Below are 17,254 nucleotides of genomic sequence, written 5' to 3' on the forward strand. Positions count from 1 at the left end.
ACAGTTCCTGTTTCTTCATACCAAGCTCATGAAATTGCACTGAACCATCCGTTATTTATCTTATTGCCCTGTGTCTGGGAGAGGTGACATAAGCCAAAATGGTTGACATCTTAGTTACACCTTAGTTACACTTCCTGCATTTTAATTTTCCATCGTTTTCAGAAGCCAGGTATCTCACTATCTTTCCTAGCCAGCCAGCTACCTCGCCTCATAAGCAGGCCTCCTATTTCTACCAAAGTGCCTGTGTGCGTCAGTCTGTGCGAACAATTTACTAAATAGGCCATTTCCAGAAACCAAGAGCTTTCAGTTTGAAAAAAATAAGTGACAATTGACAAAACATGCAGGATCAAACTTCTTTTCTGTATAACTTTTACGTTTTATGCTATTCATTCCAGATGCATTATTGTGTATGATTATGGGTCTTTACGATGAAATCTTCTCAGAGCAGTCTTAGGTTTAGGAAGTTTCATTAATGTTAAAGCAGATTTCCTAACTGTTCCAGTGAATTTCCAAGTATATTAATTCCTTTTGCATAGATGTCTCGCCTCATAAATAGTAGCTGTTGAGATAATAAGCCTGATGAACTGCTATGTAAATATTTAATACTGTTCTTTTGCTTGTAGCTTTTACTGAAATGATGTGATCAGTGCTAACAAAACGTGTTAAAATTGGTGTGAATAAACATGAATAATCTTCATAAGGAAACTAACTCTTTTCAAAAGTTGAAGTTTTAGTTTTCAGAATCTTATGGGTAAAAGAACTAGTTGTTACGATGTCAAATATTTTGAATTATCATTCCTTTTCTGCCTCATTTTTAATTTAATAATCTTATCTCTTCAGTAAGTCTCCATGCTGTAATCAGCTTAATGTTCTCTGGATCTTCTGAAACCTCCCATAAGCAAAAAATGCTTTATCACATGTTTCTCCTTTCACTTTTGTTACAGTACTAAGTCTTCTTTCCACTCCTGCAGTACTCCATTGTATTTCTTAAACACACTGTTACCTTCTGCTGCTGTCTCTATTTCACTTTGTAAAATCTGAAGTATACTTTGTTTGCAAGGTTACAGGACTGTAACCTGAAAGTGCTGTAACAGCAACTGGATAAAAAGGCAGATTACAATGTCTGAATTTTGTGCTTTTATGCTTTCAATAGCACTGGGAATGAAAAGTAAATTAGTTGAAACACTGAGAAAGACATCGGATACCTGTCATAGAGTTGCGGTAGCTGTGATGGCGTAAGGATAGAAGCAAAGCAAGGGTTGTAGGAAGTGGATATGTATTACATTGAGCAGACAGCTGTGATTTTAGTCACACAACCCTGGGTCTGATCCCGATCAATTAATGATTCAATGGCAATTGTTGATTTCCTGTCTTTGAAAAGATGCATCCTTTTTCTGATCTTTCAGTGGGTGATCAAAACCAAGCAAAACTTCAGAAAGCACCTGACCCTAGTATCTGTCACACACACACACACAAACTAACTAGAAAATTGTTTAGAAATTCTGTTATGTGGACAAAGATTCTACCAACGCCCCTAGGCATGCCATGTTTACATTTAACTGATCTATTTACATAACAGCACATAAAGATGATAGTACTGTTCCCGAAGAGTTTGAAGACCATAATTCACAAGTTTTAAAGAACAAGATATGAAAGTTATGAAACAATGATTGACTTTTCTCAGGCTCATTAATGTTATGTTTGCCCAGATTTGACTTCTGAACCTGTGATCTTGACATTTCTAAAGACTAAAATGCGCTAGAACAAGAGGAGTGTGATGCATCTAACAGCCATAATAGCATCCGTCCTCTATTCTGAACCTTCAAACCAGCAGACAGACAGACAGACAGACATCCTCACAAACTCAACCAAACACCTCTTGGCCTCACTGACTTCTTTCTGGGATTAAATTGTGTGAGTCTGCTCTGTAGAATCATAGAATGGTTTGGGTTGGAAGGGATCTTTAAAGGTCATCTAGTCCAACCCCCCTACAAGAAGCAGGGACATCTCCAACCAGATCAGGTTGCTCAGAGTCCTGTCCAACCTGGCCTTGAACACTTGCAGGGATGGGGCGACAACCACCTCTCTGGGCAACCTGTAGCCCAAGGATGTGGAACATTGACATTTAAAGTATTTATATTAATACTTTATTAATACTTTAATATAAATCCTGTGTCTAATGTAGCAAATTACACTGCATCTCTGCAAAACCTGTTCTTTCTGTCAATGGGCTGTATCCTTATTTTGGGAAAAGTGCATAGCAATTATTGAGATTTTTTTTCTTCAATGCAGTCTTGATCTTTTTGCTATGTTTTTCAGTGAAAAATCAGTCATGGCTGTTGTTTTCTGAGGGGTGTATATAAAGGTTGTGGAACTGGTGTGTCACACATATGTGATGTAGTATTTGACAAAGGTATGTGGCATTTATTGAAACTGTTTTGGCTGGAATTTTTGTTCCATCCAAATGCTGGGAATGCATTTATAGGGAATAATCGGGGTACAGTGCAGGTCTTTGTCAGGCAGGCGTTGCGGTGCTGTGTACCGAAGGAAGGGGTGAGCGCTGGGCTGCTGGGCCGTGCTGGGGCCCAGCTTCTGACCCGACTGGGTGCGCAGGAGCGTGCCAGCTGAATGAGACCGCGGAGAACGTGTGGTGCCAGGTGTGCGGATGGAGAAGGCAAAAAAAGGGCTTGGAAACCCTCGAGTGCATGTGGGGGAAGAGACAGAGGCCAATGGACAGGAACTAATGATTGTTTTATGTTGTGGAAGAGAAAAAGTGCTGCAGACAGGATGATGGTGTATGCTCATCACAGGCCTGTGGAAGATGAGTTTTCATTTTTCCTCCTATGTGTAATAGGGCAAAGCGCTTTAAAGGAGCAGCTCCTGACGTGGCCGCAGGGGCCCGGCTGTACCGGCCCCGCTACCAGCGGCACCTTCAGCAGCAGCATCTGGGCAGGCAGCCTCCCCGCCTCCCCTCGGGGTGCCCGGGCACTGCCGCCGCCCCTCCCCGGGCCTGAGGGGGAGAGACACCTCCGCCCTCCCCGCAGCTGAGGCGGGCAGCCACCTCCGCTCCCCCGCTGCCGGCCCTCCCCGCAGCTGAGGCGGGCAGCCACCTCCGCTCCCCCCGCTGCCGCCCCTCCCCGGCGCGCTGCGGAACGCCCCTGCCGCCTGGCCCCGCCCCGCGCTGCCCCGCCGCTGCCCGGCAGGTGGCGCAGCTCCCGCCGCTCGGCCGCCAGCGCGGCGCGGGCCGCAGCCTTCAAGTTCCGCCGCTCCCGTTGCCGCCGCTGCCGCCGCCCAGGCGCCCGGTGCCGCCGCCGCTGCAGCCGCCGTCCTTTCCCTGCCTCCCTTCCCGCCGGCCCGGCCCCTTCCCCCGCCGAGGCCCACCGGCCCGGCCATGGCCACCAAGAAGGCGGGCTCACGGCTGGAGACAGAGATCGAGCGGTGCCGCTCGGAGTGCCAGTGGGAGCGGATCCCCGAGCTCGTCAAGCAGCTCTCGGCCAAGCTCATCGCTAACGGTGCGGGGCCGGGCGGCGCGGGGTGGGAGGCGGCAGGCCGCGGCGGAGGGCGCTCGGCGGGGCTCCCGGGCGCCGGGCCTGGCAGGTGCAGCCGGGCGGGCCGGCGTGAGGGGCCTGCGGGCCGCCCCGCACTGCCCGGGGAGGCGGCGAGGCGGGGAGCGGCTCGGGGCGGCCCGGCCGGCACGGCCCCACGGAGCAGGAGCCCGGAGAGGGGCGGCGGGGAGGCGGGTGCTGCCGAGGGCCTGACCCCGGCGTGCCGGCGCCTCGGAACACCCCTCACCGCCCCCCTCGGTGGGGTGAGCTGGGGAGCTCAGCCCTCCCTTGAGCCCCCCTCGCTCGGAAGTCCGAGGGAGGCCGCGATTCCCCTCGCCGGCAGCGGGGCCCTGTGGGTTGGCGTCCCGAACTGCTGAGCAGCCGGGTGTTTGTCCTGAGCGCTGCGGTTCTGCAGGCGTGCGCGCTGGCAGCGTGCATACAGCCCTCCATGTCCTCCTGCCGCCTGCGCGCAGCCGGAGTGTCCGTGCCCTACCAAGGCTTCTGTCCTTTTTCTTAAAAACACACCTCAGCAATATAGTGCAGCTTTATTTATTTTCTTATAAAAACTGTTTGCTGAATGGTTTGCTTGGTCTTTTATTTCTTACATCACAAACTTCTAAATGTTTAGCTGAAAGAGGTGAAAAGCAGTCCTTCGTTCTGAGGTATGGAAGCGCCTAACAAACAGGGGTGATGCGAAGAAGTTCTCTCTGGCGTGGATCCCTGGGCTGGCTTCATTCTGTGTGTGAGAAAAGACATGGGGATAGTGTCTACCTCTCTGGGATCACTCGTCTGCTTGAGGTGGACCTGGAGGTATTTTTAGAGAGAAATCAAGTCTGCAAAAACAGAACTTGTGGTGAATTAAGAAGTGTAAGTTAGCACAGAGAGAGTATGAGGTGTAAGGCTGACATCACTGGGAGTGTGTTGCGAAGGCAGCGCTAGGTCTGCATGTTTAGGCAGAGAATAAAACTGTGTTATTCAGGTCTATAGAAATAAAAGAGGAAAAGTCTGAATCAAAGTAAAGAGAAGTGCAAGAATTTAAGAATAGATGGATGGATAGCAGATAACCTTACATCTGTGGACCTTAAAAACATCTGAGTGATGACCCTGAAACACACTGGTATTATACTAACTAAAAATAAACACAAGTGAAAAGATGGGAGGTATTATGTTTACTTTAAGGACATGCTTCATTGAGGTATAGACTATGGACTTGCTAGAGATCAATTCAAAGGCAAATGTTTTTTAGCTGTTTGGTTAAGCAGAATGATCTTCGTAGTTTTAAGATGTATGAAGGTATTTCAGACGGGTAGGGAGAGCTAGGCAGAAGATGTTACTGATGGTTTGACTTAAATTTCTTTGACCTGGCTACTTTTTACCTAACTGAAGTGTATCAGAGAAGATTATGCAATCTGCATAACTTTATACTTCAGTGATTTTCCTATGGTATCTTCTAGATTCTGTGCAAGTCAAAATAGAAATTATTGGAGCATTTCCTGATCTTTAAAACATGGGGAAGTATCATATGTAGATTTTGTCTCTTTCTTACAGCACAGGAATGATTAAAGCAACATCCGCCGCTTCCAGGTTCTAGCGAACTGAGAACATCAACAGTCAGTAAGCTAAGTGATCGTAAGGGACTCTCCTGGAGTAAGAGAGGAAGAGAGTAATTCATTTAATGAAATGCATGCCTCTGCTGTTGAGAGTGTCTGAATCAGTAAGTTTTGTGTTCTAGATTCTGGTTTACCTAACAGGTTCCAGGGCAAGATTATCAGCTAGTGAGACTGCAAAGGAGAGGCAGTGCCTCTGTTCCACCTGTAAAGACTGATGTAAATTGAAAGGTGCTCTGATGCGTATCTCTGCTGTTGGTTAATCTGAAGCAATTAATTTAAGAAAAAGTGCTTGGAACTTCACTGCTTCCTTCTGTAATAATGTTGAGTTTTACAAGTCAGCTAGGGAATGGATAAGAAAAGATCTGGTTTTTGGCTCAATGTGGAGCAATATATCATGGGAGTGATTTAAAAGCATGAGAGAAGGAAGAAGATGGGAGAGGATCTTCATTCTGTCCATATATTGGTGTGTAGGGAATTGTCTCCGACTTTTGAATGCTGGAGCATTTTAACTGAAGATATCAGGATTGTTAGGAATGGAGTTTATTGCTCTTTGAGTGTGGATGGGTAGGGATCCTTTGTGGAAGCCCTCTTGTAATCTTTTCAGTTTTACAGTATTGCAAAATAATAGACTGTTACTTTAGCAGGACTTAATTGCACCTCCTCTTTGGAAATGGAGGTTAGAGAATTTAGCAGAAATTTTAGTAGGCTGGATTATTATTTGGGCATTGATACAGTATTTCCTGTTATCAAGTTCTCATTCCTTGAAGTTTACAACCCAAATTAGATGAAGGAAGAAATAGCAACGACAGCTCCCAGGATGAAGGTCTGTGTGGATGCATAAGGCAATAGTATATACTTCTGGAGAAGTGCAGTGCTTTAGAGGTGCAGTATTTTGCATGGGCTTGATTACTGTGTTGCTTATTCCGTTTTGTTGTTCTGATGCATCCTGTCTCCTCCCTCATAGAATTAAGAGTCTGTACAAAACCTGACAGCGGATCAAATTATAAATGACAGTTTATGTAGGATTTTGGATGCACAAAAATTGTACTTCCTAGAACCAATTTCTGTATCTGGTGTGGATTGTATTTGAAAGGCTTTGTCAGCTTACTGAGCTTTAAGATAAAGAGGGAAGAGAAATGTTAATAAATTGGTCACTGCCTTTGCTATTGTCTAAATAACAGTCACAATTTCAATCATGGAAAATGTGTGCTCTGTGTCAAGACTGTGACTTGTGTTGTTTTTCACAAAGGGTAGATAGACAAAGGAAGGGTATTTAACCTAACTCAGAATCGTTAGACACTTGTCCAGTTTGTTTTACATGTTTCTCCTTTAGAACCAGGACTCAGCAGCAGTAATAAGATTCAAGCCATGTAATGCAAATCTCTGAGCTCTTGCTTCATCAGCACTCCCATAGAAGACTGGGTCAAAACTGTTATGTGTGGTGGGTTAGCCTTGGCTAACAGCAAATGCCCACCCAGCTACTCAGTCTCTCCCCTTCCTTAGTTGGGCAGGGGCAGAAAATAGGATGAGAAGACTCATAACTTGAGATAAAGACAGGGAGATCACTTACTAATTACTGTCATGAGCAACAACTGGCTCTACTTGGGGGACATACTTGTTGCCAGTTAAAATAGATTCAGATAGTAACCAACAGAAAAACAGACATGAAAGCAACACTTTTCCTCCCGCCTTTCCCAGGCTCAACTCCACTCCTTTGCCCACCCCCCCCTCCCCCGCGTGGCAAGGTGGGTAGAGGGGTTACAGTCACTGCGAGGTGGTATCTTTCTGTTGCTCTTTCCTTCTCGTGTTATTCCTCTGCTCTGGTATGGGCTCCCCGCTGGCTGCAGCCCTTCAGAAAAAAAAAAATCTTCTCTGGCACAGGCTCTCCATGTGCTGCAGTTCCTTCAGGGCAATTCTGCCTCCTCCAGCTTGGGTCCTTCCCAGGCTGTGGTGGTGGATATCTGCTCCGGCACCTGGAGCACCTCCTCCCGCCTCCTTTTCTGACCTTGGTGTTCCCTCTGTTGTTTCTCACTCCTTTTGTTCCCTCCTCCTCTCTGTGGCATTTTCTGCCCTTTTTTAGATATGCATTCCCAGAGGTGCCACCAGCTTCACTGAGGAGCTCAGCAGTGTTTTGCTGTGGGTCTGTTGAAGCCAGCTGGGCCTGGGACAAGGCAATCCCTGGCCTCCTCCCACAGGGGCCATCCCTGCAGCCCCCCCCACCCCCCCGCCAGCACCTTGCGTTTGCACCTAGTACAGCAGGATTTACAAAAACTGGCAGTTGGCATATAAAGCATCATGCTACTCTGAGATCCACAGAGATGTGGTCCTTGGCTAGTCTATAGGCTGCTTAATTGCAAGAAAGGTTCCGTCCTCAAATGTTTGCATCCTGAGTATCACTTCTCAGATGGAACTGAGACAAACCCCAAGTTGTTAGAAATAAAATCTTAAAGCGCTTCGCACTAATGAAACTTTGTGAGTGTTCCCAACTAGTTTAACTAACTGAAAAAGGTTCCTTCTAACACAATAATCTGAAGAAATTTTGATTCTGTTTGCTGAATTTTGTCTAACATTGCAAATGAACAGTGTGGTGGTGAAGCATGATCATGAGAGTTAGCAAAAGCTCTAAGTACAAGGTTATTTGTTCACGGATTATGGGAACAGGTAAAATAGTAAATGTTGAATAGCTGAAATTAATGAGAATGTATTTTAAAGTGCACCCACAATTGGGAGGGATTAGTTATAGGATTCTTTTCTATTTTAAGCCTATCTGAATGAGCTACTTTATTAAATAAAGGCCTTAATCTGTAGGAGAACCATGTACAACTTTGTCTTGGAAAACCTGGTTGGCATAAAAAACACAGTTGTGTGAATGAAATGCAACGTGCCGTGAGAGGGAGATTTTCTCCAAAATCACAGCTTAGTGTAGCAGTCCCCAAAATAACTGGTGATGACCACACTTCGATATTAACGATCACATATATTTGAAATCCCCATTTTCCTTTTTTTTCATTAAAAGCTTTTTTTTTTTTTGAGAGAGATCTGTGAAGTTGCTTTTTTCAAATATTGAGAAATAAGACTTATGAAATACCAGTGATGGTTCTTTTTCAGTCAGTTTATCATAACATGTTAGTCTAACAGATGACCCCTGCATTTTATTGAAGTGTTCAGGTTTTTGAGGATTCTGTTTTGAAATCTCTCTGCAACAGTTTTAATGAGAGCATCGTGTCCTTCAGAGCTTTGGGAACTGGGATTCTCAGGGTGCCTGGAGTGTTGTGGTGTTTGAATGATAGTTTGGGAAGCTAGCAATCACATTTCAAAGACGATTGCAAGTCCACCATGAATTTTTGATGAAACAGTAGTATCTTGGTAGGAAGTGGCTACAGTGACTTCAGTATGAAGGTTATGTCTGCTCAGAGCGTTATCAGGACATCAGTGCTCTAATGTTTTTTTTTCCTTCCTTTGGAAACACAGTGAGGAAACCTTAGGTCAGTTCAGTGGCAAGCTGAATGGGTAAAATAAAGGACCCATGAATTTCCGCGGGTGTTTTTGGCCATTCATTGTTGCTGCAATCAGAACATGACCTTGCTCAAGTTCAGTGAGATGTATGACTCTGTCTTGAAAAGCACTGAGGAGGCGAATTTTTATAGTTCAAGTGAGGCAGAATGCAGTAGTTCTGTAGAAACCCTAGCTGGTGTGACATTGCATTACTGTGGGGAGGGAATGCACAGCCCGGAAGTTTGATGATCTATACACTACCAGGAACATTGTGACATTGCCATGAAAATAGAACACCACCTGCAGGTATCAAGTTTGCCGATGGAAATACACCAGCCTTTTAACGCACTGCTTTCTTACCAATTGAATTTCTTACTACCATTACTATCTCATTTCCATTTGTTGTTGTTTTGTTTTGTGTGTGATCTTTGCTCTGACTGCCTTTCCTCTCAACACCTTGTTTCTATAGTTTCTCATTGTATCTGTCCTCATATTTAGCCTTGCAGAATAAGGGAATAGAGAGGAGTTAGAAGCAGAGTAGCAAATCCAAAGGGTCAGAAGTATTTTACGTGTCTATTTTCTGTTTGTCACCTTCTATGCTGCTTCTTTATCTGGATATTAGTAGGATGTAAAAATAGAAATATCTTGCCATTTTTCATTTCTTTTGCTCCCTTGTGAAATAAAAGACCTCAGAGGTATGGTTAAAGCTTATCCTCAGAGTAAACCAGGGATTTCTAAACCTCTTAGGACTCGTAACCTACTTAGAAGGTGTTTATCAAATTTGTTTGGTTTTTATATGTACAGCTTGTGTGCAATTTACATATGCAAAGCTTTCCCAAGAGATCTGAATCTCTGCCAAAAAAGTTTGCAGACCGTGATATGACATACCTTTTCGCATTTCCACAAAAGTGGAAATGAAGCTCTCTCTTCATTTTTTATCTTTTTATGTTTTCCTTCTGTTTCCTTCACTACCATATTTACAGAACAAGTGTACTAAGGAGACACATTTTTCTGAATGAAGACCAAAGATGATGACAGTACTAAGATGTGTTGTCTTATTTTTGACTGACAGCTTTGTTTCTTCAGATAGCCAGGGGTGTTACAACAGTGTAAGTGATGATATAGACCTGCGGCTTGTATTGCAACTGACTTGTCATCTGGAAGAGAAAATGCTAGCGTAGTCAGCATGATTTCACGAGTACCCAAGCTGGTCTAACACCTTGCTGCTATTGCGTGGAGGAGCTCTTTCTTCCTACCTTTACTCAAGCTGCTCCTTCTCTATGCAGTTTCTCCCAATTACGTGTTCTTGGCCTCTCCCTTGCATTGGTGAACACCAGAAGTGGGACTTACTGTGCTGGGCCAGCAGAAAACTCTATGCTCCTCCTTCTGGGGTTAGTTTCCATTAGCTTACTGAGCTGATTTGCCTCCTACAGGGGTCTGAAGAGTAGTGTAACAGCTGGTGGAAAATGGACCGTGGCAGCAACCAGTGCAGGGCAAAGGCGAGGGGAACTTTGTTATTCTCCCACCGTGAGGAAGCATGAAATAGCTCTGAGTGGAATGAACTAAGTACTTCTGGGTGTTTGGAGCTCACAGCCGCTTACATTTGTAAGGCTACTTCCATATATTATAAATGCAGTTATTTTAGAAATTAGACATCTCACATATTAGTGTTGGGTTGATTGCACACTGTTGCTTTGTTTAAAAGGTATAGAAGAAATCATAGCCTGACTTATCAGTGTATATATATACTGCTGTATGTCTGCGTTATAGCATCTCTAGGTTCCTTTAACCTAACTTCAAGGGTTAAAGGTTTGCATTAACTTTTCCATAGGGAAATAAGTTCATTAGCATAAACTCAGGATCATTGATACCACTTTTTTTTTTAATTTGATTTGCACGATAGTAAAGAAGGGGGCAGAAAGTCCTTAACTGGGCCATTTTACTTTTCTGCCAGATCTTGGCCATTCCTTCTCTCCGCAAATCAATCTTGTAAATAATCAGATTTTAGAATTTGATGGTTAAATTCTGTGCAGTTTTCTCCACACTGAACATGCTTTAATTGGTGATCTGATAAGGAGTGACTGAAGATAATAACTTTGTAAAAAGCAAAGTGGCAGGATGTTGAGATAAATTGGAAGGAGTGGGATGTCTGGCTAATAGTGCTGTGTTTGTTGGTAGCAAAACCCTTAATCATTGGAGAGCATTTGATCTCTGCTCCAGGCTCTGCAGGAAGAGTGCTGAATCTGGGCATTTCTCTGCCATGAGCAAATATGTGGCAGAATGCAGAGTGGCCGTTATTAGTAAGCTGATCTGATCAGAGATGTTATCAGTTGCTCTGTTGCTTCAGGAGATGTTGCATGCGTTTCTGCAAGTCCCACCCTGCTGATGATCTGATGATCAAATATGTATACATAAACAGAAATCCTTTACTATACTCTCATATCTTCAAGCGAAGGGAATGCATGAAAGGGGTAAAGTAATTTTAAATTTCCTTTTTACAGATTTTACTACAGCTTTATAGTGTGCGTGTTTTTTCCAACAGGTTCTTGGTTCATTCAGTTCACAGAATAGACCAGCCTCTGGAGATATAGCCATAAATCTTAAGGCCAGAAACAAATATTTTGTGAAATCATTCGTTCTGCCTTTAGAATTATCTTGATCACTGCCTGTGGAATTATCACATAAGAAATCTGTAAAATCTGTAATACTGTGGTAGGAGGAAGGCTGCTACCCTTAAGCTAAGTTTGTCACCCATGTTAGTATGCTGTAGAGATGGCATATTAACAATGATTAATCAACAACTAAGTTTTGATACAGCAGCTCTACAAACGATGTTTCTGATGTGTAACGTGTAAAGGGCAACAAAGCAAAGGAAGGGCTTTGAAATGTGTGCTTGTGTTGTCTGGAAAGAGGAGAGGATCAGGATGTGATGCTAGCAGATACTTAGGAGTTGTTTCTTTGATAATTAAAGTAGATCCTGAATGTTTAAGCTGCACTGAAAGAAAGGAGGAAATAAAAGAGGACTTGTGTATTACAGCATTTGGCAAATGCTGCTTTTCCACTGTTAAGTTTCCTCTTTATACATTTAATCTGAAATTGTGTATTGTTTTGGTTACTTCCTTGGTTATATGAACTAGAGCTTCCTCTTTATTCTAATAAAGGAGTAGTCTTTTTCAGCCTGGAGCTAGTTAGGTGCCGGAGCCGTGGTGCAGACAGCTCCTTGGGTAACTGATACCTGTTGTCTAGTTCTGCATGGTCCCGAGGTGGAGGGTGTTGCCATTTATCCTTCCTCTTCTCAAAAGAAGGTGTAAACTGTGCTCCTTTCACAAAAAGTGTATGGGAAAGAACTTTTGGCTCTAGACAGATCCTGAATGCAGCTCACCTAAGCCCAGTGACTTGTTTTACCTCCATACAACTTTTGGAAAGGCAACCAAGATGAAAACACCAACAGCTTCTAGGTCCTCCCCTGTTTTCTCTGCAGTTAATTATGTGAACAAGTTGTTGCTTATCTTTCAGACGTGCCTTATTTCAAATTCAGATTTGCCTGGACTCAGCTTCCAGTCACACTTCTGTTTTTCTTTTTTTCCATGTAATTACAGTCTCTCTACCTTAATGGGGAGAAAACGCTGCGCATTAATCAAGGCTCAGATGGGATTGCTTTAGAGCCAGGTTTAAGGAGAGGCAGAAATAGGAGGCTGCTTTTAGAAGAGCTAATAGAATTTTTAAAAACCCAACGAAGTTGCTAAGAGATGCTTTCTGTCTTAAAACTGGTGGTTATGTACCTGAGACAATGATCTCTGAGAGTGACAGGCATAGGCTACTGCCTTTCAATTCACTCAAATTCTTTACTTGAGGTTTCCCAGGTAGAGCTAGCGGTGGGGAAGAGGACAAGAATAGGCTGTTTGTTGTGAGGGACTGGGTTTTGGAAATGGTAGAGAACTGCAAGATCTCCTCTCCTGGAGAACAGAGGCTCATCTGTGTGCTTTCATATGAGCTATGGGTCATCCTATAGATGAAAAATGTCCTTCTTCTGACCTGACAGCTAATCAGTGATTAATATAGAGAGGTATCCATGGAGTGAAGGTGTGAACTGAAGTCGCTGGGTGGTGAGGTTTAGGAGTGACGAAGTGTTTCTGATGTATCAGAAGTTGGGCAGAGTTAGAATCTCTTCAATCTCTTATTTCTTCTTTTTTGTGAACCATTTTCTTGCCTTCTTGGGACAATAAAAGTTGGATTCCATTGTCCTTATCTGTCAAATTTGCACTGTGTTGCCGTGTAGCTGTTTGGTAGGGCACGGACAAGAGCCACTGTCCCCATGACATGGTTTGGTTTTGCCTTCTGTCTAGATACTCCCTGGGCTTTTATTGTTATTGTTGTTAGTAGCAACAGGAAAACTGGTTCATGATTTGAGAAACAAATCATGACAAGAAGTATGATTGAAAAGAATTCCTAGTGTGTGCTCTTCCTGTCCTCCAAGGCACTCTTTGATCTTCTTTGTAACATAAACAAAACATAAATGGAAAGAAGCTAAATTTTGATCATTCTTCCTCAGTGTGGTTACAAGAACTGTTCCCAGCTGAACACCCAAATATGATGGTGATCCTGTTTCCCACACTTCATGCTTTCCAGTCTTGGCTATGACCTGCATTCTTATTTCTTGGTTTTACATTGCATTTGACTTAATGGGCCAAGTTTAATTCAAATATAAACTCATCAATAATCTAGATGATACATTGTGGCTGTCTTGACTTGATTATTTACTATTCTGATGGTCTTAACATTTCACAAAATTTGAGAGTTTGAATATTTTTTAAAAAGCCATAAAAATAATATATTTTGAAACAATTGCTGCAGTTTTCTGTTCTTAGAATCATAGAATGGTTAGGGTTGGAAGGGACCTTCAAAGGTCGTCTAGTCCAAACCCCCTGCAAGAAGCAGGGACATCTCCAACCAGATCAGGTTGCTCAGAGCCTCATCCAGCCTGGCCTTGAACGTTTCCAGGGATGGGGCATCCACCACCTTTCTGGGCAACCTGTTCCAGTGTTCTATAACTCGCATCGTAAAAAATTTTTTCCTAATTTCTAATCTAAATCTACCCCCCTCTATTTTAAAACCATTACCCCTCGTCCTATTGCAACAGGCCCTACTAAACAGCCTTTCCCCATCTTTCTTGTAGGCCCCCTTGAGGTACTGGAAGACCACTATCAGGTCTCCCTGGAGCCTCCTCTTCTCCAGGCTGAACAGCCCCAACTCTCTCAGCCTGTCCTCATAAGAGAGGTGCTCCAGCCCTCTTATCAGCTTCGTGGCCCTCCTCTGGACCTTCTCCAGCTGGTCCATGTCCTCCTTATTTTGGGGGCTCCAGAGCTGGACATAGTCCTCCAGGTGGGGTCTCACCAGGGCAGAGTAGAGGGGGAGAATCACCTCCCTTGACCTGCTGGCCATGCTCCTCTTGATGCAGCCCAGGATGCAGTTGGCCTTCTGGGCCGCAAGTGCACATTGCCTGCTCATGTTGAGCTTCTCATCCACCAGCACTCCCAAGTCCTTCTCCTCAGGGCTGCTCTCAATCCATTCCCTGCCCAGCCTGTATTTGTGCCTGGGATTGCCATGACCCAGGTGCAGGACCTTGCACTTGGCCTGGTTGAACTTCATGAGGTTGGCACGGGCCCACCTCTCCAGCCTGTCAAGGTCCCTTCTTAATATGTGCCCTCATAAAATAAATTTCTGTAGTAGTGGTACGTTGGAAGTAAATTTGCATATTCATAAATAGTCCGGGAAGCCTATAACATTTTTCTTCAAAGCAAATTTTGTCTGTCAAGCCTGAAAATTGCATAGATACTGTGTAGCTGCACAGTAAAAGGGTGCCATGCCCTCTGTGTGCTTAAGAGGCAGAGGAGTGAATGACTGTGTAAAATTAAAGGTGTTAATAAGTAGGATTAAGTTTCTTTGAGCAGCTGACTCTTGTTTTCTGCTCCTGGTTTTACATGTGTATCGTCTGCCATCAGTCTGCAGCCTTTCTGCCAGTAGCGCCTGTTGGTCTGCACGTGTCCTCTAGCTGCTCTTTCACTGTCCCCAGAAACCTGACTGGACAAGATCCTGGGCAACCTACTCTGGTTGGTCTTGCTTGGAGCAGGGGTGTTGGACTAGGCGATCTTCAGAGGTCACTTCCAGCCTCAGCCGTCCTGTGATGCTGTGAGTTCTTGCTACTTAGTAGGCAGTGACATCTATATATCTGTATATTGGTTTTATTTTCTTTAGTGTAAACCTTCTATAAATCTAAGATTAATTTTAGCATTCATGTTAATACAAGTAACTTCTGGTCAGTTACTTGAATGAGTACTTGGATACTTGTGCTAATACGCCTCTTCGGGTGCAGCCAGTGCTCTTAATGACTGTTAGATGCATCACAAACAAAGCAAATGTCTTTGTTTTAAGTGTATGGTCAACTTGTTCCCAGTTAGAAAACATGCTGTTTCTACCAGATGAATATGAAATCAGCTCTGGATCCAGGATTTCCAAATCCTCCTCTAGAAGAAAGCTCCATTTCAAAATGACCGTCTTAATAAATGTTCTGTGCGATACTGTTAAGATTTTTCTCCTCTTCAGCTGTTTTTATAGACGCTTTATTCTGAAATTTGTGTTTCAGTACTATGGAGAAATGGACCCCTTTGGGATCCCTCTTGCTGCATCCCTCTCTTGAATAAATCCTCAGTTTGTTTTTTTTAGTCATAACAATAATCCAGCATGTTTTAGGAAGTCAGAGGAAAAATCCTCTGAAAATAGTGCAACATGCAACCCCTCAGGTACTCTGAGCCTTTGGTTTTACCTTTAGAGAGAGTAAGAGTGTAAGGGATTGAGTAGGAGGAGTTTTCTTTCTCACTCTCAAGCTGGTTTCCCTCTGGGAAGATTTGAAGCACCAGAACAGAGATTACAAGGCAAGTCTCAACTTGCTGTAATCCTGCAGGTGAATTGATTGGTCCTGTTGGGATACTGGAAATCTCACGCTTCTCCTATTTACCCCTTGACCCTTTCCTCCTCCCCTGCTTTTTTTTTTTTTTTTTTTTTTTTTTTTTAATTTTTAGTCCTGAGTTAAGACTTGAGTTTTTAAATTTCTTTATCTCCCTGCAATTCAGTACAGGGCAGGTCAAGCAGCAGCATCTTCTATTCTTACAACTGCATACTTCATCTAATTGATCTCGCCTCATGCAGTATCTTTGGAACTAATGATAACTGTGATCTTTTTACTTCAGTGTATTCAGACAGTTATGCTTTTTCAGACTCTGAAATGTATTATTCTATGATTCTATTACCTGAAATACTGAAGATTTTAGTGGAGAGTGGGTGAAGTGATACAACATGCTTCTAGATTTGTTATCTGCTTGCTTACAAGGAAAGATTAAAGTTTGTTTGCCCAGTCACCTCAGGTTCTGTGGCTAGTTTGCTCTGTATTTCCAGTTCCTAAATGCTTCCTATTCAAATTCAGACTATCAGGGCTTGAGTTGGAGGTTGAGCCTCTTTGCTTAAGTCTTCGTCGTAGGAGATTTTGTCCTAATTCTGCACATTTTTCTTTCAGCTGTGTAATTCAGAAGTGAAACAAAATACTAAAAATACCTCTTTGAATCTATGTTATTTGATATACAAGGAAGAAGACACTCTTTTTTCCTCATACTCTTTCTCAGTTTAGATGTTGAGCTGTTGAGGCTTCATAACATTTAACTGTCTTTGTCAGCACAGGATCGTGGGTTTTCTTGCCATTGTACCACAGCAGTATAACGTGGATATTTCGTTGCAAAGGAACATCTTGTACACAGAGCCTTGATACCAGGAGCAGGGCTGTTGACAGTTGTTGCCAGAGAGGTGATAGCAACTGTGTTATCTGAGAGGGGCATGTCAGCATTGTACTTTTGAAATATTACCTTGTGACGCTAACTGAACAACAACTGAAAAAGGCTCTCCAAAAAGTATTACATTTTCTGCATTAATATTAGGCACACTTGAGAAACCACATAGATAGGTAGTTGCGGCCTAGGTAACCTTCAGTGTTTTGCTGTGGTTTTTATCCAAGACTTTGAACCACCACAGGAAAAGTAATACTGTAACGAAGCAGCTGTTTGGTACCCCACAGAACAATAAGTGGCAAGGTGATTAGTTCTGTTGAGTAAACTTAATCATAGAATAGTAGAGTCGTTAGGGTTGGAAGGGACCGTCAAAGGTCATCTAGTCCAACCTCCCTGCAAGGAGCAGGGACATCTTCGACTAGATCAGGTTGCTCAGAGCCCTGTCCAACCTGGCCTTGAACGTTTCCAGGGATGGGGCATCCACTGACTCTCTGGGCAACCTGTTCCAGTGTTCCACCACCCTCATTGTAAAAAAATTTTTCCCTAATATCCAATCTAAATCTACCTCCCTCTATCTTAAAACCATTACCCCTCGTCCTATCACAACAGGCCCTACTGAAGAGTTTCTCCCCCTCCTTCCTGCAGGCCCCCTTGAGGTACTGGAAGACCGCTATCAGGTCTCCTTGGAGCCTTCTCTTCTCCAGGCTGAACAGCCCCAACTCTCTCAGCCTGTCCTCATAGGAGAGGTGCTCCAGCCCTCTTATCATCT

General features: G+C 43.6%; 1 protein-coding gene across 4 annotated transcripts in view; it reads left to right on the forward strand.

The window, feature by feature from the left end:
- The first annotated feature begins 3,251 nt into the window (after positions 1-3,251).
- The window catches only part of TTC7B (tetratricopeptide repeat domain 7B), a 159,457-nt gene continuing 145,454 nt past the window's right edge, over positions 3,252-17,254 (forward strand). For all 4 annotated transcript variants that reach the window (XM_086748707.1, XM_086748704.1, XM_086748705.1 and 1 more), the window contains exon 1: positions 3,252-3,512. In XM_086748707.1, coding sequence (XP_086604833.1) covers positions 3,392-3,512 — 121 coding nt within the window. In that variant the 5' untranslated portion in view covers positions 3,252-3,391. The remainder of the gene's footprint in view (positions 3,513-17,254) is intronic.

This window comes from Chlamydotis macqueenii, chromosome 5 (assembly GCF_036417535.1).
Source record: "Chlamydotis macqueenii isolate bChlMac1 chromosome 5, bChlMac1.mat, whole genome shotgun sequence".
NCBI lineage: Eukaryota > Metazoa > Chordata > Aves > Otidiformes > Otididae > Chlamydotis > Chlamydotis macqueenii.